Source organism: Bombus terrestris, chromosome 17 (genome assembly GCF_910591885.1).
Source record: "Bombus terrestris chromosome 17, iyBomTerr1.2, whole genome shotgun sequence".
NCBI classification, from domain to species: domain Eukaryota; kingdom Metazoa; phylum Arthropoda; class Insecta; order Hymenoptera; family Apidae; genus Bombus; species Bombus terrestris.
In genome coordinates, this window is record NC_063285.1 from 6,921,359 (window position 1) to 6,945,601 (window position 24,243).

At 40.9% G+C, this 24,243-nt stretch overlaps 1 protein-coding gene across 4 annotated transcripts in view; it reads left to right on the forward strand.

Moving 5' to 3' along the window:
• Positions 1–24,243, forward strand: part of LOC100648303 (putative fatty acyl-CoA reductase CG5065) — a 74,630-nt gene that overhangs the window by 2,567 nt on the left and 47,820 nt on the right. For 3 of the 4 annotated variants that reach the window (XM_048413914.1, XM_048413919.1, XM_048413915.1), the window contains 6 exons: positions 11–327; positions 427–674; positions 911–1,094; positions 1,372–1,557; positions 1,653–1,907; positions 1,979–2,124. The exons of the other annotated variant lie outside the window; for it this stretch is intronic. In XM_048413914.1, coding sequence (XP_048269871.1) covers positions 11–327; positions 427–674; positions 911–1,094; positions 1,372–1,557; positions 1,653–1,907; positions 1,979–2,057 — 1,269 coding nt within the window. In that variant the 3' untranslated portion in view covers positions 2,058–2,124. Of the gene's footprint in view, positions 1–10; positions 328–426; positions 675–910; positions 1,095–1,371; positions 1,558–1,652; positions 1,908–1,978; positions 2,125–24,243 lie in introns of those variants that run through there. 4 annotated transcript variants of the gene reach the window in all.

Consider the following 24,243-nt stretch of genomic DNA (forward strand, 5'->3'; position numbering starts at 1 on the left):
TCATCCTTAGATCTTCGATGACATCAAAGCAAAACACCCCTTGGCTTTGAGCAGAGTTTATCCCATGAAAGGTGATGTGAGTTTGCCGGATTTAGGTCTTTCGCGAGAAGATAGAAATTTGTTGTCAGAGAAAGTAAACATAGTGTTTCACGCCGCGGCCACTGTGATATTCAACGAGCCGTTACGCGTAGCTATTAATGTGAATACGAAAGGTACCGCTCGTGTCATGGAGCTTTGGAGCGAACTAAAGCATCCGATTAGCTTCATCCAGGTCAGCACAGCTTTTAGTAATGCGAATCTACACGAGATTGGGGAAAGAGTTTATACGTAAGAATAAGTTATACGCAAACGTTGTTCTGTGGTTTATGAATATTATATTTGTAATTATAGCGTGAAGAATATGTTCACATATTATTAACTTTGCAGCACGAGCTTGAAACCTTCGGAAGTAATAGATATGTGTGACAAATTCGACAAAACGTCGATCAACGAAATAGAAAAAAAGGTTTTAAAAACTTATCCAAACACATACACATTCAGTAAGAATTTAGCAGAGCAAATTGTAGCAAGCAAGTGCAAAGATCTGCCAGTTGCGATAGTACGGCCAAGCGTAATTGGTGCCTCTTTGGAAGAACCATGTCCTGGTTGGATACAGGGTACTTCTGCATTTACAGGTACTTTCTTAGATCTTTTTCAATAGTAATTGTTCAATACTTCTCATATTTCCTAAAAGTGGAGTTAATTGATTTGTTTGTGAGAAGATAAATGAGAGGCTCTCCACTAGATCATAATTATTGTAATTCAAATTTGTTATTGCTCACAATTACGAAAATTCATTCCCATCTATTTAGCACTAATATCTGCTAATTCAAAATCACAAATAATTTCTAAACCAATTTACTGTTACCAGATACCTTTCTGCTAATCGGCAAAGGATGTGCAACAGCGATACGAGGTAGAAGAGATGTAAGATTCGATGTAGTGCCTGTCGATTTCGTAGTCGACATGATAATATGTACTGCATGGCATGTCACGCTCCATCGTGATCATGAAGTTAAAGTATACAACTGCACGAGTAACGCATACCCTTTTAAGTAATATTTATTGCGAATTTATTACGAACTAATGTAATTCGATTGTTATAGTATTCCAAAGTTTCAGTTTATTTAAGTAACGTGGACAATGAAAGCGCAAACAAATGTAGAATATAAAAGTCCACTTTTGCTCCCAATATCTCAATTTTGGAAAATAGTAATATAAATAATATTTATTCAAATTTCATAATATTTCCTGAGATACTCGGATAATGATAAACTTTACTTTACGCGTAATTCCATTAATTGTAATAATGTAAATGTTTCAATTAACTAGGTTTGGTCCGCTGATAGATGCTATGGTAAAATGTAATATAGATACCCCACTGAACGATACGCTATGGTACCCAGGTTGTTTAGTCGTAGCTAATAAATATATTTACAACGTTCTGAGTGTAATTCCGCGTGTTTTTCCTGCCTTCGTTATAGATATATTTTTAAAACTCCGACGCGGTAAACCAATGTAAGTATTCTACCGATCCTAGATCAACGAGATCAATCTTTCAAGAATATTATCTCTGATTACATTTATATTAATAATTAAAAATGATATTTCAGAATGATGAAACTTCTCAAAAATGGCAATAAGCTGTTAGCATCGATAACACATTTCACCACAAACGAATGGACTTTCCAAAGGGATAACTGTTCCGACTTGGCGAGGAAGGTGAAAATGCTACACGACAGCGATATGGTCAAACTAGATTTACGGGATATGAATTGGGAGAAGTATATTGCAATTTACCTGATGGGTATCAGGAAATTTATTCTAAAACAAGAGTTTCAGCCAACAGCCCGACAACGATTATCAAGGTGCGTATAAAAGTATCTTCGTATAAGAAAATAGGAATTAATATAAATACATATATTTTTGGTTATTTCAGGTTGTACTGGATACATCAGATTACCAAAATATCCGGCATAATAAGTTTGTTATGGATAATATTATATTTTGTATACTGACTACTCGAACGTTATTTTTTTATCTTTGAACCAAAGACTATATAAATTCAATTTTATGAAGAAAGGATTCATCATCCTTTTCATTTTGTCTTTTCATTCGTTTCCTTTCTAAATAAATCCGTGTATGACATTGTTTATTTTTTCTATAAAATTTTAATAATAATGCAGGTATTTATACGCACATGATTTCAGAGCTGTAAGCAATTCATCTGCTTACTAAATATGAACATTTTTCCATTATACGGACAACATTATAATGACAAAATCCTCTGTCATCATTCACCAAACAAAAGTTAGGAGATAGTTATTCGTTGATAATAGTAATTTACCATTGAAAAATCTACTGAGAAATAGACAATGATAATAGAAAATAAATAAATTTTAAAATAATATAATTCCAAAGTGAAATTTTTCTAAGAATCCTTCACTAGTTCTAAAGGATAACTTTGACTCTCAAGTTGTTTACTCACAAACCTCGTTGGTCTTTGACCAGTCGGTGTTAAAATATATGATATAATATCGACGAAACAGAGACTAGACGTGACATTCAGAACTGGATAAAATATTATTTCACATAATAAGTAGTAGGTAGGTTTTTATTTAAGTTAAATATAAATAGAATATACGGTTTTATTTCATGTGCATGTATGTGAATATCGCAATATAAGTGATCAATGATTTGTACGGAAATTGTGTGTGATTCATAGAAGACAGTGTATTGCCACGTTTATTAACAGCCCTTAAATTTGTAATGAGTACGTGGTTTTTCTGTGAACTCGGCCACCGCAGTGCGTGTGTGATTTTCCTACGATGAGTAAACTTGTAAAAAAATTGTTTACATGTATATTTGTTTATTAATTATTTATGAAGGCGAAGGTTCAGAGAAAGTACTAATCCTCTCTATTCGAAAACACCTTGGAGCAGTTTACGATAGGACGTTACGGATTTTAATGAGTATGCAGATTTGATGTTCAATCTTTGATTTTTCTTAGAAAACGTCTCGCAGGATGATTTGCATCTGCAAATCCCATAATGTTCTTCTCTACGACTTGTAAGCTACTAACCATGCATCGTTCATTTGGTATCCTTCTGCACTATATTGCTCAAGCTGACATAGTTTCGTTCGTGGAAGGAGGCTAAGCCAAGCACAGGGATATTTCGACCGATTTTCTTCAACGAGGAAAGAAGTCTCAAAAGAACCATGTTTCGCAAATTACCCCTTCCACTCCTTAAATTGGGTTTATTCACGATATATTTTCAGCGACTAAATGAAAAACTTGGCTATTCAGAACTTAATATTACGGCTTTTTAATTCATATCAAAGATTAAATGGGCCACGTGTTCCTAAAAAATAGGATTAATTATCTCCTTTACTCATGCATATTCGCTAAAGTGCTCATATAAAATATTTTAAATCGATCATCGGTGAATACCAAACAAAACTTATAATTTTTAAAAATTAGTCGAATTCAAACACTCCAAATAGCTATGACACTCGGCGAAAGTTGCAACTACCATGTAATCCATGTAATCAATGCTTGTACCATGTAATCAATGCAATTACATCCTCGATCAACAAATATCAGGATTAGGGTTCGCGAAAGATTGCATGCGATAATTTTAAGGATTTAATCAAGGATGGAATTATGTGCCTGCATCGACAACAAGTGCATTATATTTGCGATTTTTACGTTCACGACTCCATAACAAATAATGTTAAAGATAAAGCAAAGGCGTAAACTTTATCTGGTCCATACACGATTGCTCACGATTCACGTCATAGTCGACTAGGTGGCTAATTTTCCAATGAAACGTGTGTATTATTGCGGACAGAATGCAGACCCGCACCACATGGACCACCTCTTTCTTCGGGTTCCACAACATTGGGCTTCGCACGTAATTAGATTAAAAATGCGATATATAAAAATATGCATATATAATGGTATGGTTTGTAGTAATCAGATTAGTAAAAATATAAATGTATAAAAATCGTAATCCTTATTTGTTCTAATAAACATTCTCAAATGACAGCATCGACGGCCACTACTAATATCAAATCATCAATGAAAGTGCTTGTACCATTGATCGTCGGCGACGTTAATTTCAGTCTGTGGAATACAATTAAACATGTTGGTATATATAGTGACGAGACGAGTTAATGCTTTGTATAGTCAAATGTATTTAAAATTATTCGTAGTACAGAGTTGGTCGTCGTTCGCTCAATGTTGCTCGATACGAGTATACAAGGTAATGTGAACGTTCGCTCGATATTAATCGCTATAAAATTGCTCGATACTAGCTAACTGATTGATTGATTATAAGAATGGGCGATAATAACAGACTGATAACTGACTAACTGATTGTTTTAACGATCGCGTTTATTTATTTATACTGGTCGGGAGAGCAGAACACCGCATAACGGTGTTAATACTCCGAGACAAAACAACAACATGAGTCACTCTCAATTCGAATCGTCCTATGACTCATGTGCTGCTATAAATGCAAGCGTAGAAACAATCAACGATAAAAAGTCAACTACTGCCAATCTTTCACATTTTAAGATGATTCAAAGCATTTTCTTCTTTGGTTTTTGAGATAAAAATGTTAATCGAATCATTAATGACATTATCCAGCTTGAGAAAGATGGTGGTGTTATTAAAAGTACGAGTATTTAGAGATGTTTCATACCGAATATCATTACAGAACTGTGACAGTGTCGATATCTACTATCGTGTAGTCGCATTGTTGTTCGATCTTTGATATGGAACACAGAGTAGGAATAGCAACAAGTAGCATTCGATCATAGACTCCTTGCCATTGTATATTTAATTGCGTCTTCCATTAATTGTCAATTATCATTATCAATACAATATATATCAAAAATATCATCGGCTCATTAATTACTACAATAATTTAAACGAAGTTACTGAATTTTCGGACATTAATTTTTTTTATCGCTCTCTTTACAAATTTCTCGTTGATTATATCTGCACCACAACTTGTTACATTTTTAATCACGCAACGAATCTCATTCGCGATAGCAGACTTATTTTTAGTAGATGATAATCCTTCTTCTGCTATTACGATAGGCGTTACAATCGCAAGTGAATGACATTTTCTTGTTATATTTTCGTCGCAATCATCACTTGTAGACATCGAGAGTATTGCCTCCGCCCTTTCTTTTAGATTAATGCCTTCCACAGAATTCACAGGAATGAGAAATAAACAAATAGATATTACAGGAAAATAGACATAAAGAAAACACATAACAACCGATGAAGAGAAACACAAGGCAGCTAATTGTTCCACTACACACTTGGCGGATATCGGCTATAAACACATGCGCGCGGTTCAGTGTCCGGGTGCAGAGTCCATTTAAAAATAACCTGTATTAATTAAAATGCCAAGCGTATACGATTAAAATTATATTAAGCTGGACTTACGTCACGCGCACTAAAGATAGTACTTGTCCGGCCGCTTCGCGGAGTGACGTGTGTGCGGTAGAACGTGCCAACAAGAGTCGTAAATTTTCGTTAGTATACGGTAATCGACGCCGCGAATCTGTCGAATCCCTATTTCGGTTAAGGTCTGGCCGAATGATTATAACACTGACTTAACCCCTTCCCGTACTTTAGACAGTCAGACTCGCGATGAAGATTTTGGCCCAAACATGAATATCGCGAGTTTCATATTCACGTTTAACGCAAGTATCTGGTGGCGAGTGAAATAGCCTTAGAAATCTGTTATAATTTTTTTTCACTTTAAAAAAATTTTTTTTGTATTCGCTAAACATATATAAAACCAACTAAATTCAATAACTTCATTTCTTTCTTTCCTTGGTAAAAAAAATCACAAAAAGACGCCATTTTAGAACATTCTAATTCAGAACACTCCTTTAAGCGCTTATGTGACCACATGGCCTGCGAAACGACGTCCGATGCCAGGATGTCGTGAAAGAAAACACGCTGGCCAGGATGTCGTGAAGGAAGAAACCCTAGGGTTTCCAGAAAAAGCGCAAGGGCCTTCGACAAGAAAAAGCTGTTTTCCTATTCCGAAAGAAAACTTCCTCTTAAGGGTACCTCGGCACCATATATATGGGAAAACGTGGAGGAGTGCTATAGACAAAGAGTTGCAAGCGATCAGGCAAGACGAGTCGATGGTAAGCACGAGAGGAACATCTGGTACCTGCTACCGTAGCAGTTGTAGTTAACGAGTCCGTACCCGGCCATCGTGGCCATACCGGACCAGGGAAGCCCTTGGGCCATGGGTTGGTATCACACCTAACCAGCACACTCATTACCCAGACCTTGGTACCTGTATTATTGAGGTCTGCATAGGCTTTCACTCGTCTCAGGTCAAACGGGGCTTCTTTCCTAGCCCCACCGTCTCTCCAAGACGGTTCCGGGGCAGTTGGGACGCTGCTCATCCGCCGATGGCCATCGGGGAAGCCAACACCCCTTAAATCGACCATCTTGTCAGCACTTGGCCACTAACCACTGCCACCACGAGTCCAACCCAAATTGGCTTAGCGGGGGGTTCGCCACTCCCTCCGGGCTTCATTCGACCCCCGTGGTCCCAACTTTAGTCATTGGTGGGGCTATCGGTGCGGAGATCCTGCTAACGGAACTCGAGAGTTCCAGATGAGTGTTCTTTTTCATGTAAGTGAGAGTCCAAAGGAACGGGCATCGGTCAACGCCGATGGCCCGGTCCCAGGACTTACCACGACGCATCCACCCCCCCCCCCCTGGCTACGGGAACGAGGGTTAGCCAGACCCCATAGAATCACGAAAGCGGGTGCACAGTGAAGTTAAAAACTTCATGCACACACTGCGGGAGGCACGAGATGAACAGTCCGAGTACAGTAACACGCCAGGTACCACGCGCTAGTAAGACTGTCAAGTTTTCCTCGTAATATTAATAAACTCATTGTTAAATCGATCCGCGGAGTATTTATTTGGCACCCTACACGTGCTACCACTTCAGGTATAATGCTGATTTTCTGATAGAATGATAGGGAACGAAAAATTGAGACTAATGATAACTGGTTTTAAAGGGAGATCTTTATTAATTTGTGAGATATGTAACTGCCACAGAAAAAGCATTCGTTCACTAAATGAGTGGATATAGTAGTCAAAGTATACACTTAGTAGTTTAAACATTTAATAATAGAGGAATGCATGTACACATTTGTTTTACAAAAACAAAAACGCATCAATTCAAATGAACACTTGCTGTCACACAAAATACATAAGCAATCAATTTTGCTGCACCACTTAAAACTCATAACTGCACTGCCTATATCATTTTAATTTATAATATCAAAATTTATATAATAATTGTTAAATATAAGGCAGATTAGGTTATGGGCGTTACAGCGCATATATATATATATATATATATATATATATAGATAGAGAGAGAGAGAGAGAAGATAGAATAATAAAATTAATTAATAAACTACAAACTTCACACTGTAATACACAATTTGTGTTTACTTCCAACTTACACTTATCCATTTCCGTTAGTGATTTGCACAAGACGAAAATTATAAAAATTCATAACATTATTACGAATGAAAGCCTTCAACAGCATGAAATGATAAATGTCTACTGAAAAGTTTTATACTTCAAAAGGCTTCAATTCACGGTTCCGAAAAGTTCCGCTATAAAAAATGCAATTTACATTAGTTACATTAGTTAAGCCAAACATTTTATTTTTTCTCTATCAGGCTGCTTTTTTATATTCTTAGTATTGTTGCTAAACAGAAACGTTCACATATCATGGATTCTCTTTTGAATACCTCATAGAGTAAGAAGTATATTATTTGGAATATCTAAAGTTAAAATTTAATAATTTCTTAATAGAAACAGCTTCTTTAAGGCTTTTGAACTCAAAATCTTGTGCACTAAGGTTAGAAATGCTAACTATACATATATATACACATATGACTATGCATCACTAACACTGCATGTATATGTATGTAAAATCGTTTATCTCGGGGTAATTCAGATGATCGATTCTAAAGTTTCAAAACCGAGTTTATTGTAAAAATACTTAAATGAAATACAGGAGTAGACAACAATTAATATCAATCGATAACAGTAAACAATAAATAACAAGTTCTGTGCAATGTCTACCTGAAAATCGAAAATCGATTTTCAACGTCCTGGACTACCGATCTTTCTCCGTTAATCTTCAATCAGAGTTCGCTGTCGAGTGCCGAAGCGTGCAGACGTGTCTCTAGTGCCCAGTGAAGTTCGAAAGCAACACGTGTTACCCAACCGTCGAAAGTGAACACAACGTGCTCCTATCTTCCCAAGTGTTTCCTATCCGCCAGAGAGAAGAAAAGCCTACGCAACTATCCCCAACCCGATCCCTGCCGCATAGCCTCACGACTAGTTATTCATATTGAAATAGCTAGCTCGATGATGGCCCAACAATCACGACCAGGCTCGCCTGTGCAAACCCACCACTACCCCGCGCTACTCCCCCCGTGGCAGAAGCTCAGCAGATCCCCCCGTGCCAACGACGCCAATAAGGCGAAAAAACGCAAAACCGAACCAGCAGACATAATCTCGAACGAACAGCCATCAATGCAAATCAACACCCACAACAGGGTCGCAATCTTGGAATCCACCAACGACGCCATGGAAACCGCAGGCTCGCCACCTAACCACCACACACAGAGACGCCCCCCTCCCCCACCAATATTTATTAATGATGTCATAGACATCCAGACAATGACCAAGTCCTTAGAGAGAGATATCTCCAAGGAGGACTATAACCTGAAAATAACCAACAATCAAGTAAAAATCCTGCCGACGAACCCAGAAGCTTACAGGAAGCTCACCAAGGCACTCAGGGCCCTGAATGCCAACTTCCACACCTACCAACTCAAGGAAGAAAGACCTTTTCGGGTGGTGCTACGAAACATCCACCACTCCGCAGACATCGACGAACTAAAAATAGAACTATCGAAACTCGGCCACGAAGTCACAAATGTCAGCAACATAAGGCATAGAGTCACAAAAGACCCGCTATCCCTATTTTTCATCGACTTAAAACAGAAACCAAACAACAAGGAAATCTACAATATCAGTCGCCTAATGAACGCCATCGTTAAATTCGAACCACCGCAAACCAAAAAGGAGATAGTCCAATGCAAAAGGTGCCAAAGATATGGGCACACGCAGAAATACTGCAACCACACCTTCCGCTGCGTCAAATGTGCAGGTACACACCCCACCGACCAGTGCAGGAAATCACCGGAAACCCCAGCGAAGTGCATCCACTGTCAAGGTGACCATCCTGCCAACTACAAAGGCTGCTCAGCCTACAAAAGTCTGTACTCAAGCAAATACCCCAAACTTAGAACAAAAGAGGAAAATCACCAAACACCCAGCTCGCCGAAATCCACAGTTATCCCAATCCCCCCAATCAATCAAACACCCAGTCCTATCAAACTCACCACTCCCTCAAACTCTTATGCCCAAGCGGTACAAGGCACTCAAAATACACCAAATAGCCACAGGGATCCTCCCCAAAATAGTGCCCCCACCTCACCTAACACAGACAACGTCTCTAGACTAGAAAAGCTAATAGAGAAACAATCAGAGCAAATAAACAATTTGCTATCGCTATTAACATTCATCATGGACAAATTAATACGCCCAGACACAAAATAAAACCAAGACGCATAGCTCTCTGGAATGCCAATGGTCTAGCGCAACGCAAACTTGAGCTAGAACTCTTCCTAAAACACCAGCTAATCGACATAATGCTCATATCTGAAACCCACTTCACCGACAAAAACTACCTGAACATAAACGGATACAAGTTCTACCATACCCAACACCCCAGCGGAAAGGCCCACGGCGGCACCGGAATCATAATCAAAGCAAATATCAAACACTACGAACTTCCACCATTCCAGAAAGACTACCTCCAAGCAACAAACGTAGCAATAGAAGACTATCATGGTACAATCACCACCTCAGCTGTATACTGCCCTCCCAGACACTCCATCGCCAAAGAAGACTTCGACCACTTCCTGGACACCCTGGGCAACAGATGCATAGCCGGAGGAGACTACAACGCTAAACACACCCAATAGGGTAGCAGACTGGTTACAGTAAGAGGCAAAAACCTCCTCAACAGCATAATATCCAACAACCTCAACTACCTTACCACATACGAACCCACACACTGGCCCACCGACACAAACAAAATACCCGATCTCCTTGATTTCTTCATAACTAAAAATATCTCGCCAAGACACGTCCAAATCAATTCCTCGGCTGATCTCTCCTCTGATCATTCCCCCGTGATAGTAACAGTCAGTTCAACTATCATCGAGAATAAACCTAATGGCTCCATTCATAACCAACACACCAACTGGCAGCTCTTTAGAGAAGTCTTTACCCACACAACTTCAGCCTCAACCTCACTAAAAACCAATGACGAAATCGAAGCAGCCACGGAATACCTAAATGAGAGCATAATAAACGCTATCCGCGTCTCCACACCGGCAAAAACGTCCATCAGCAATCACGAATACCCCCAGTACATACTAAAAAAAATAGCAGAAAAACGTAGACTAAGAAGGATATGGCAGACCCATAGAACACCGGAGGACAAACGCAAACTAAACAACGCAACTAGAAAACTATCCAAAGAACTACAATAATGACCGTTTTCACAAATATCTCGCCAGCCTGTCCCCCACAGCCGACTCAAACTACTCACTATGGAAAGCCTCCAGGAAACTCACGCGCCCCCCACAAATAATACCTCCAATCCGCCGCCCGCAGGGTGGATGGGCGCGTAGCCCTATAGAAAAAGCCAACCTATTTGCCAAACACTTGATTGAAGTATTCCAACCCCATTCCTCCATAGCCGCAGCGGACGTCACCGAATACCTGCACACTCCCTTCCAAATGTCCCCTCCTATCCAACCCTTCACTTCTGCAGAGATCATAGAAGCAATCAGTCGCCTAAACCCCAAGAAAGCAGCAGGTCACGACCTAATAGGAAATAAAGCAATCAAGGAACTCCCCATAAAAGGGATTGCACTCATCGCATCAATCTTTAACGCCATCCTCCGCCTTGAACACTTTCCTAAGGCGTGGAAAATCTCACTAATCACCCTCATCCCCAAACCCGGTAAACCAATATATGAAGCCAGCTCCTATCGCCCAATCAGTCTCTTACCTACCCTGTCTAAACTATTCGAGAGGATGCTCACGAACCGTCTCCTTCCACTCCTAGAAGAATTGAAAACTCTTCCAGATCACCAATTCGGCTTCCGAAAACAACACTCAACAGTAGAGCAAATCCACCGCATAACCCACATGATCAGCCAAACCCTTGAAAAGGAAAAATACTGCTCAGCCGTATTCCTAGACATCCAACAGGCATTCGATAAAGTATGGCATGAAGGGCTACTCTACAAGCTTAAAAAAATCCTACCCCACCCATACTACTCCATCTTAAAATCCTACCTAACCAACAGACAATTCATAGTCAAATGTCTAGGCGCCACTTCCGCAACATTCCCAATAGAATCCGGCATACCGCAAGGTAGTGTCCTCGGACCCCTACTATTCTCCATCTACACTGCCGACTTACCCATATCAAACGAGGTAACAATAGCAACATTTGCCGACGACACAGCACTATTAGCTACCCACGCAGACCCGGCAATTGCCTCATCCACTCTCCAGCGAAGTCTCGACTCCATGGAAAAGTGGTTCCAAAAATGGGGCTTTAAAATAAACGAAAAAAAATCCTCCCATGTAACCTTCACGCTCCGAAAACAAACCTGCCCCCAGGTCACCATTAACAACACAATAATCCCAAGCAAGGACTCCGTACGATACCTGGGCATGACCCTGGACAGGAGGCTAACCTGGAAAAAACATATCTCGGAAAAAACAAAGCAACTAAAGGAAAAACTAAGAAAATTCTATTGGCTCACGGGCCGACGCTCCAAACTAAACATACAGAACAAAATAACCCTCTACAAGGCCGTAATGAAACCTGTCTGGACCTACGGAATCCAGCTATGGGGAACAGCAAGTAACTCCAACATTGAAATACTCCAACGCTTCCAATCGAAAACGCTAAGATCCCTATTAAATGCACCCTGGTATGTTACCAACGAAACAATACACCGAGACCTCAAGATACCTACAGTCAAAGACGAAATACACAAGTCCAGAAGCAGATATAACACAAGAGTCAACAACCACCACAACCCACTAGTCACCCAACTACTGGACACGACGGACCAGATCCGCAGACTAAAAAGAAAATACCCACTAGATTAAATCCTTAGTCCTACTAGAATCAACAATATAAAGCTATTATAATCCATGTCATTGTATCACGCCAAATTAAGTTACTGAAAATTCTCAACGAGAATTGATTGTAAATATTCTAATTAAAAAAAAAAAAAAAAAATCTTCAATGTCGTCAGTTCGCTGGAGAGTGTCGAAGCGTGCAGACGTGTGTCCAGTGCCCCGTGAAGATCACAAAACAACACGTGACCATCCAGGTTGCTGGTGAGTGCCGAAACGTGCAGACGTGTGTCCAGTGCCCCATGAAGTTCACAAAACTCCACGTGACGCCCATCTGTCGAAAGCGAATTCAAAAAACCTAGCTAAGGGTTAACAGCCTCTCGACTAGTTCTTTCATACTGAATTAACTAGCTCGATGATGGCCCTAACATTCCAAATAGGCTCTCCGGAGCTAAATTATAACACCGCCGTTCTTCCTCCCCCGTGGTAAAGGGGCAACACCCCAACATCTCTCCTGGTAAATGACCATCACTCGAAAAAACGCAAGCTGGAACCAATCAAGACAAATGTGAATAAGAGTCAAGCTAAACCACCAGCGAATCAAGTGACCACCTTCAATAGATTCTCAATACTAGAAACTACGGGGACTCCATGAATACAACCGAAACGGTACATAATCTCCATATCCAAAGAATTCCCCCTCCCCCGCCAATATTCATTGACGACGTTATCGACAACCAAACAATGATAAAGTCCATTGAAAAAGATATCAGCAAAAAGGACTACAAGTTAAAAATTAACAACAACCGCGAGAAAATTCTGGCGACCCACCCAGACGCCTATAGAAAGTTAACTAAGTTGCTAAAAACTTTGAATGGAAAATTCCACACATATCAGCTCAAGCAAGAAAGACCTTTTCGTGTGGTGCTACGCAATATCCACCACTCAGTTGATCTAGATGAACTAAAGTTCGAACTTCAAACACTTGGCCACGAGGTAACCAACATCAGCAACATTAGACATAGAGTCACAAAAAATCCCCTATCGCTATTCTTCGTAGATTTAAAACAAAAAGGAAATAACAAAGAAATCTACAACGTCAACCGGCTGATGAACTCCATATTTAAGTTCGAGCAACCTCTTGTAAAGAAAGAAATAGTACAATGCAAAAGGTGCCAAAGGTGCGGCCACACGCAGAAATACTGCAATCATAACTTCCGGTGCGTAAAATGTGCAGGTAGTCACCCCACTGACCAATGCACTAAATCCCCTGAAACCCCCGCGAAGTGCATCCACTGTCAAGGAGAGCATCCTGCGAACTACAAAGGATGCTCAGCCTATAACTAAGCTACATAATATCAAGTATCCAAAACAAAGAACCAAGGAGATTACCATACAGGAACCAAGACCCCAAAAACTCACCACACCATCAATATCCTATGCGCAGGCAACACAAGGAAACGTAAACAACTCGAAAACCCACAGTGAACACTCAGAAAATAGTGTTCCCACCCCACAAAACACAGACAACTTCACCAGACTCGAAAAACTTATCGAGAAGCAATCTGAGCAAATTAACAACTTGCTGTCACTTCTCACACTCTTCATGGACAAATTCATACGCACAGAAGCAAAATAAAACCAATGCGAATAGCTCTGTGGAACGCCAACGGTCTAGCTCAGCACAAATTTGAACTAGAGCTATTCTTAAAACAACAGCAAATCGATGTATTGCTCATATCCGAAACCCACTTCACCGACAAAAACTACCTCAAAATACACGGCTACAACTTCTACCACACCCAACACCCCAGTGGAAAGGCACACGGCGGCACCGGAATGATCATCAAATCCAGCATTAAGCACTACGAGCTTCCTTCATTCCAGAAAGACTACCTTCAAGTCACAAGCGTAGCAATAGAAGACCGCCAATCAAGTATGGTACAATGGTACAATCACCACTTCAGCAGTATACTGCCCTCCCAGACACTCGATTGCTAAAGAGAACTTCGACAGCCTCTATGACGCCCTAGGCAATAGATTCATAGCTGGAGGAGACTATAACGCTAAACATACCCAATGGGGCAGCAGACTTGTCACAGCAAGAGGCAAAAACCTCCTGAAAAGCATAACCACCAACAATCTCAATTACCTCACCCACATACTGACCAACTGACACTAACAAAATCCCCGATTTACTCGACTTCTTCATAACCAAAAATATCTTGCCCAGATACTTCAAAATCAACTCCTCGACTGAACTCTCTTCCGACCACTCCCCCGTAATAGCAGCAGTCGGTTCAGCAATAATCGAAAACCCACCTAATGGCCTTATTCACAACCAACTCACCAACTGGCAGCTGTTTAGAGAAATCTTTAACCGCTCAACCTCTGCCTCGATCTCACTAAAAACAAAGGCAGATATCGAAACTGCCACAGAATACCTACACACGAGCATAATAAACGTCATCCGCTCCTCAACACCTATTAAGACTTCTATTAGTAAACACGAATATCCCCATTACATATTAAACAAAATTATAGAAAAACGAAGACTAAGAAGAGTATGGCAAAGCCACAAAACACCGGACGTCAAACGGAAGCTAAACAACGCAACCAGGAAGTTAACCAAAATCATTAAAAAATTAAAAAACGACTGTTTCCAAAAGTACCTCGTCAATTTGTCCCCCTCTGCCGACTCCAACTACTCACTATGGAAGGATTCCAGGAAACTCACGCGTCCCCCCCCCCCCCAAATAATTCGCTGTCCGCAAGGCGGATGGGCACGAAGCCCTATAGAAAAAGCCAACCTCTTCGCCAACTACCTATCCAACATTTTCAAACCACACTCCTCCAATACCGCTCCGGAAATAACAGAATACCTGCATTCTCCCTTCCAAATGTCTCTCCCCATTAAACCTTTCACTTCTCTAGAGGTTACTGAATTAATCCATCGTCTGAACCCCAGGAAAGCACCGGGACATGATCAAATAAGTAACAAAGCAATTAAGGAACTACCTGTAAAAGGGATTGCACTCATTTCTTCAATCTTCAACGCAATCCTTCGCCTTGAATACTATTCCAAAACCTGGAAAACGTCACTGATTACGCTCATCCCAAAACCCGGAAAACCAATACACGAAACTAGCTCCTATCGCCCAATTAGTCTTCTACCCACTGTGTCAAAACCATACGAAAATTTGCTAACGAATCGACTACTTCCACTCCTAGAGGATCTGAAAACACTGCCAGATCATCAATTCGGTTTTCGGAAGCAGCATTCCATAATAGAGCAAATCCACCGGATAACACACAATATCAGCCAAACCCTCGAAAAGAAAAAATACTGCTCAGCGGTATTCCTTGATATTCAACAGGCATTCGACAAAGTATGGCACGAAGGGCTTCTTTACAAACTTAAAAAAATCCTACCACACACTTACTACTCCATCCTAAAGTCCTACCTAACCAATAGGCAATTCATGGTTAAATACGCAGACGCCATTACCACAACTTTCCCAATAGAAGCGGGCATACCCCAAGGCAGTGTCCTCGGGCCCCTTCTATTCTCGATCTACACTGCCGACTTACCAATATCAGCAGGAATAACCATAGCAACATTTGTCGACGACACAGCACTATTAGCGTCCCACGCCAACCCGACAACAGCCTCATTCACTCTCCAGCGAGGTCTCGACTCAATGGAAAAGTGATTCCACAAATGGGGCTTCAAAATTAATGAAAAAAAATCCACACATGTAACCTTCGCGCTGCGAAAACAAACCTGCCCACAGGTCTCCATTAACAATATAACAGTTCCCAACAAGGAAACAGTCAGATACCTGGGCATGACTCTGGACAGAAGATTAACTTGGAAACAACATATCCTAGACAAATCTAAACAACTCAGGGACAAACTCAAAAAATTTTATTGGCTCATTGGCCGTCGCTCCAACCTAAGCACGCAGATCAAAATTACGCTCTATAAGGCTGTAATAAAACCAGTCTGGACCTACGGAATCCAACTATGGAGAACAGCAAGTAATTCCAACATTGAAATATTCCAACGCTCCCAATCGAAAACGCTAAGATCTCTATTAAATGCACCCTGGTATGTTACCAACGAAACAATCCACCGTGACCTTAAGATACCCACAGTGAAAGAGGAAATAGCAAAATATAGCTGCAGATATAGCAAAAGAGTCAACAAACACCGGAACCCCCTAATCACTGGACTACTTGAAACGACGGACCACATTCGCAGGCTGAAGAGACACTACCCGCTAGACCCAAACGACAGATTCAATTAGTTATTTAATAATGTAATATTTACTTATTTATAATACTTACTCACAAATTATACTTATCTATAATATGTACCAACTTATTATAAATACTAGCCATGTTACTGCGCCACGCCAGAAAAATTGCTGAAAATTCTCAACGCGAGAATTGATTGTAATTTAAATAAACAATAAAAAAAAACTTTCTCTTCGTTGCTTCTGGTCCATGTGTTGTCTGCTTTTCTGATTGCTGGAATTAGTTTTATTGGCTTCTTAATTTTATTCGTGGCTTTCCATAGAGAGTAGTTGGCATTTTCATGCGCAGACAGTGTTTCTATGAATTTTAGGAATTCGTTATTATTATGATCTTTTATTTTACATTTCACTTCCTTCGTGAAATTATTTAGATGTTTTTTTGTTTACACTATTGTTTGTTTGTTGTATGTTTTTGTCATTTTGCTTTCGCTTTCCTTTTTTCTCTAATTTTGTCAAGGATGTCGGTTGAAATTATTTTTGTTTGCCTGTTGCTTGGTTCATGGTTAGTAGTTGCCCATGCTGCCTCTTGTATAATTTCTGTCAATGTTCTTATTGCCTGATCGATGTGTTCCGGTATTTTTAGTGAAGATTGCAGTTGATTTTGCTCTCGACTAATTCTGCAAATGTTTGCCATTTGGTGCTTTTAATGCAAAGCGACTCCGGTTTGCTATAAAGTATTGCTTTGCTTTTGTGTTCTATTATTATCGGTGTATAATCGGATCTAAGTTCCAGATTGGCTGTTATTTTTAATTTGTTTGCATTTAGTCCTTTTATAACTGCAAAATCAAGCAAGTCAGGAATTTTGTTTAGATCTGCCGGCCAGTATGTTGATCTTCCTGTGGATAATATGTTGAGATTACTTGTCCTATTGTATTTTTCTAACGTTCTACCTGGATGTGTGTTAAATCTTGAGCCCCATAGCGTGTGCTTTGCATTGAAGTCTCCCGCTGCGATGTATTTGTCACCTAAGGATTGAAAGTACTGTACCAATTTTTGTTATGTCATTTTGTGTCGCGGTGGTACATATACTGCTGACATCTGGAAGTAATTGCTGTTAGTTTGTATTGTAACGGTGGTTGCTTGAACGTTTTCCAGACTAATTTGACTATGTAAGTAGCGTTTGATATCGTTTCGTCCTAGCGGTGGTAACCGAACTATACAGAGTTCAGGACGCACCGGACTGGGCCGGAGATACGGAAGAAATGATTGCTGTCACTTGTACATCAACGTCGAGGGCGTTTGCCCACGGAGTCCCGCTGGAACGCGGCAACGGATACGTCGCGATCGAGTGGGCAGGGATAGTAGAGGTGGCTGTGCACGTGTCACCCAATGGGCAGCGTTCGAGGAGTTCTTGGAGGGTTGACGACTGCATCAGGCGGCGCCTTCCCCGGCAAGTGCTCGTCCTGGGAGACTTCAACGCACACTCCACGGAATGTGGAAACTCCAGGACCAACGCGCGCGGCCGCGCGATTTCATACTGGGCCGCGGGCTTGGACTCCTGTTGGTGAACAAGGGCTCTGTCAGCACCGGCGTGTCGTGGAATGGATACTCCGTCGTTGGCATCACATGGGCCTACTCCGATGCATTCAGGCGGATTTCAGGCTGGAGAGTGGCCGAGGGGGTCCAGACACTCTCAGACCACCTCTACATATTCATGGGGGTGAAAGGCACACTTGGATCTGGAACGATGGCAGCGGTCGATGGGAGCAGCCCGCCGAGGAGAGAACGCGCGCGCTCACCGTCAAGATGGAAGACAAAGGAGAGGAGCTAAGATCTACTCCGGGCGGTTGCTATAACGGCAGCTTGGAGCTGGGAGGCCTTGACGACGACGATCGAAACTGGTGTGGAAGAGGAGGCCGAGAAACTTCGCCGAGCCATGACGGCAATTTGCGGCGCGTCCATGCCGCAAGCCACACCGGGCACGATGCGAAGCAGAGCAGCCTATTGATGGAATTCTGACATCGCAGAACTGAGGGCGAGATGCGTCTGGCCCCGAAGACGGTACCTGAGGGCCCATCGCTGACGACGACGCGACGAGGAAGAAATCTCCCTGCGCTACCAAGCGCACCACGTGCTACGGCGCTCGTTACAGAAGGAGATCAAGATCGCGAATGACCGTGCCTGGTTGGAACTAGTCGAAGCAGTCAAGTCTAACCCATAGCCCAGGCCATACAGGACGGTGACGTAAAAACTTCGCGCGAAGGGTAAACGACGTAGATGGAACCTGCGTTGTTGCTGCAGATCATTGGGATGTTTTTCCCCCCGCAAGAGGACAGTGCAGCAGGACAGCCGCGGGAAACAACATGGACTGTAGAATAGACAGGTGACTGGGAAGTCACGGAGGAAGAACTGTGAGAGGCGACCAGAAGAATGGTCTCCCGCGACGTGGCGCCGGGCCCGAACGGAATCCTGAACCGGATCTGGGGGGAAGTGATGGGGATCATGGCTCCCAAACTTCGGCGCCTCTACACGAGATGTCCGAGAGTCTAACTCCGGGCATGGCGGATTCGAGGCTGGTCTTACTTCGTAAAGAGGGCCGACTAATGACTTCGTCGTCTACGTATCGGCCGATATGCCTGCTGGACGAGGTCGGCAAGCTGCGCGAGCGAGTGGTTGCCGCCTTTCTGGAGCGACACATGGCGGAGCGGGTGCAGGGTTGGCACAAAAGCCAGTACGGCTTCCGGAAGGGACGTTCGACGATTGATGTGGTCAGACGCGTGCGGGTACTCATGGAGGACATGGTGTAGCGGCATCGGTATCAAAGGATGACGCTAGTCGAGAGCGAATCGTGTTGTCGTTTTGCCTCAGGGCATTGACTTAGCCTTGTCGTATGAAACATAACGACAAATGAACCCCGGGCAAAACAATGTCGCCGCTACATGCAACCGTCGATTGAAGACAAATTTAAATTTTCCGACTCTCCCCTGACCAGTATAAATAAACGGATGCCATCGCGAGCGACACAGTATCCAACAGTACATTCGAGTATGTAAAAATATCAACGAGTATCAACGAGCATTACAGAGTATCTCCGAGTAATTATCGAGTTACGTGACGAACAATAACGAGTATTTATTCCACGTTTTATATTTTGTATCAACGACACACGTATACGTCCGTACGTTTAATTATTTATTTATTTCAAATATGTTTGACGGTCTGCGACAGCAATATTTCTCTATCGTTATTTCACGATATCTATTCACGACTAATCCTCCACAATGGTATCCACAATGGTATGGTAAAAGATGGATAAAACGTACATAAATATTTAAAAAAATAATTTGCATCAAAGTGTAAAAACAATGGGTTTAAAGACGATTTCATTCTGATGCAAGATAGTTATCCAAAGCCCAATGATGCACGATATACAATGCTGATGTGATAGGCGTGATAGGTACTGAAGAAACACTCGAATATATTTAACAACAAATATTTATTAACAATATATTCTGTGTATACACGTAGTATAAAACTCGCGGTTGTTAATTGCGGGTCGCGGTTCGCGATTACAAGTTCGAACTCGGGTCCATGAGTTTAGATGTACGATACAAGTTCGGACGATGATTGCCTAAGATGTCGAGCAACTCAGTGATTACTGTCAACTATCAACCACCAATTCGGACAGGCGTTAAACGACTGACTTTCCGTCACGATGATGCTGCGTAGGAATGGGATAGAAATGCATGGGATGGCGTGTGTCTAATGATACGAGATCATCGGATTCGTCAAGGAAAGCGTTGGTTCGGAAAGTGAGGGAAATGGACGTCGCTGTTAATTAGCTAATTTCGTGTTGGTGGTTGGAAAAGGGTGCTAACCGCTCTTGAGAGAAAGTTGTTAGCGTAGTAGGTGGTATATTTAGGAACAGTTAGGATAAAGCTTGTTTGTCCGTTTGAAGGACTTTGGTTAACTAAATCTTAAGATTTATAACGGGTCCTCGGGCTAGCTGAACATGTACTGTGGCGATGCGTCGACATCTGGTAATCATCTTATTCGAAGAATAGAGTCTGCGTGTGGCGAGCCACGGGACAGAAATCGTTGGAATATTTACTGTCACGCACCGCTACAACTATTTCTTTTAAGGAGAACTATAGAATTGCTCCATACCTCTGTTACGTAAAAACGCTCATTCCGTAACCGCGGCTACGTTCAATTGCTTAATTACGGCTATGGTAGAATCTAGATTAAAGTGTTAAGGTACTTTCCCAAAATTACAAAGGGAAGGCTCCGGTATCCTTTCATCTCCGACATATATAACAAAATAAATACAAATATAGTCTACTTTTACTAACGTGTGCTTGCAGAAGTACTCATTTTTTATTTCTGCAAGAATTAACAACTACAATTGCTGGGAAAAATTGTCAATTTCGTAGGTTGTTACTAACTACTTTTGTTAAACTTTCACCTAAATGTATATACATTGACGTTTGAGTACATACCTCTCCAAAGCAGGATAACATTAAAGTTGGACCGCACGATTTGAATTTTTTGTAGAGATATGTGTATCAGTTGACTAGATTTTTTGAAGAGTTATGTCAGCCATATACATACTCAATATCTAATCGAAACCGGTTAATGTTGCTGAGAGTTACAAACGAATGAAATTGAAATCGCAGTTTTCCACGACTCTCACTGTACTATAACTGTAATAATTCTATATTTTGATCCATTTTTTGATACTTGTTACACGTTTCTGTATCAACCGATTTCAATGAAACGTGCACCATGTATATAGTTGACAAAATTCTTCAGAATGCGTTATTTAAATTTTCATTGCATGCTCAGATAAAAAAGTTATAAAAGAACACCTTTATCTTTTTCTGTGCGACGCCCATCAATCATATTTTTTCAAAAGTTTTTCCCATGTCATCTGTTAACTTATACTTTAGCTTCTCAGAAAGATCCAAGTCGTTTAGTCCAACTCTGAAAATATTATTTTGTTTTGGAGGGTGTTGAAATAATTTTGTGGCCCATTATATATTGACTAGTAAATAAATCAGTTTATGGAACTTTACACCTTAACTGTAATATTGAGTCGAAAACACACGCATTTGCTGCCTACGAAAAAATGCACAATTATATTGCACAAGTCTACATGGATCTGTGTATGGTAGTATTATAAACCGCAAGTTCAGTGCACGCCATTGAATGCTCGGTAATTATCTCCGCATTCTTTCTCCTTCGTATTAAGGCTTTTGACGGTCGAGTAATGCAATCTGATTCGAACTCAAATATCGATGAGGCAATACTAATGCAATAATGAAATATCTTACTGTTTAAAATTCTTTAAAATTAAATATTCACTAACGTACTTGTGAAATTTTACTCACTAAAGTAAGGCCAAATAGAGCGATATACTTCAAATCACATTTACTTATTAATGAAACAAAGGAAAATATGTTGCTATCATTTATTAAATAAACCACCTTCTTCATCGAAATCCGATCATATAAAAACTGTATCTGTGTACGGAGCACGTGACACGCAATTGTGTGCGAATACACTGTTTTCATTCAGTGAAACCAATTAAAACATTTCCGAGAAATTCACGTGGCCAACAGGAGCACGACTGAAGGGTGAGAGCTTTGTCAAAATAAACATTCCCACTAAATAAGTGTATAAGTTCCCACTAATAAGACTATTAAACGCACTCTTTCCTGACAAACAAGAATGCTGATAACGCAAAAGCGGAGATCGTTGCGAATCCAGTTCATTAAATATTATGTAATTGGGTTCAAATCCTTAGTTTGTTGTAGTGCCGTTATTAATCTCTCCCAAGTTTCATTAATCTCTATTTTCAAGTTACTCCATCGGAAGTATCTTACCACGTGTCAGCTCATATGCATGGTGTTCGATTGCAGGTGTAAACAAATTTAAGAGTTGGTCCTTGAAGTTATAATAAAATAAAAGACAAAAATAAAACATTGTGTCTTCAGATTTGTTCTCTGGTATTGACCATGAAAAATCGTTCGAAATATCCCTATGCGCAGTCTGACTTCCTTAAACGAAAGAAAGTAGGTCAGCTGGAGCAACGGATAAATGGACAGAAATTTGCCTCGTATAAGTCACAGAGAAGAAGATTATCACATTCGGTGACGTAAACCATTCTTCGCGACATCTTGCGTGAGAAATTGTAGATTAAACGTTACAATCTTCTTAGTCATTGAAATCTGTAACAGCATATCGAAAGACGGCCCGTAGAATATTCATTTAGAGAGGATTAGTGCTTTCTCTAATTCTTTGTACCCATAAATAATAAATTTAAAAAAGCAAATATAAACAACATTTATACAATGTTTATACACGCACCACGATTGAGCTGTCCGCGAATGACCACAGGAAAACTACCTATGCAATAAGGCTTATCAGAATGCTTGTGTTTTTGACCAATCGCGGGGAGACGCAATCGCGAGGAAACACGTCAACGGGAGTCGTAAATTCCCGTTACGATTATATTAATTGACGCCGCGAATAGATCGATCCCCTGAATTCCGTCGAGATAATAGGGGTGGTTAAGGTGGTATAACGCTGCGATTAACAGAGTTATAAACTATTCATTTCCCACAACTATGCACTGATGAGTTTACGCCGTTGCTTTTGATATATGTCGTAGACGATGATTTGGCGTATGAAGATGCGATATATATGCTCTATATTCTTTGATGAGAACAAGTTGACCGTTCTGTAGTTCTGAGAACAAGTCTAGTGTAATAGTGAAGGTCGAGTTGACCCTCTTGTCGTAGAAGAAGTATAGATGACGTGACTGCTCTATAGTGATGAGAGCAAGTCTACAGGGATGTAGTGACAGTTATGTAGTGATGATAACAAGTATAATTGACCCTCCTGATGGCGTAGAAGTAGTGAAGTTCGTTCTGATGTGATTACGGAGAAAAACTCGGTAAGGGTGTGCCCTTTGAACGAAGAACGCGGATTCATTGCTCACATTTTTAGTTATGAGGGTAACGATCCGCGATGTCGATTGCTTGTGACCAATGTTAGGAAGAAGCCTCCTACCAACGTAGCTCATGGGAGATATTGTGTATGGGAAAAACCAGCTTTTCCGTTAGGCAACTATTCGTTTTTCCCATTAGGTAACTACCTGCTTTCTCCGTAATTTGTAAAAATGTGCTAATTTGTAAAAATAGAGCTAAGGACTGTTTTAAGTATCAGCTATAAGCCGAAAATACTTGCAGGATTAAAGGTTCCTGCAAGCTAATAAGACTCGGTTTATGGTGGGGCCAATAACTAATAATTCCTTTTCTGTGGTAGAATAATTTTTCTCTGGGGGGTTGAGTGTCCGTGATATGTAACAGCAAGGATGTCCGTCTTGTGATAAGATTGCGCCTATTCCTTCATTGGAAGCGTCTGTGGTAAGTGTGAATGTTTTCGTATAGTCTGGGTATGCTAAAACTGAAGCTGAGCATAACTTTTCTTTTAGTGTGTCAAAGTTTGTTTGCTGCGTTTCTGTCCATCTAAAAGGATTGTCTTTCTTTGTGAGATCTGTCAATGGTTTGGCGAATTTGGAAAAGTTTTTAATGAATTTTCTGTAGTATCCTACTAATCCGAGAA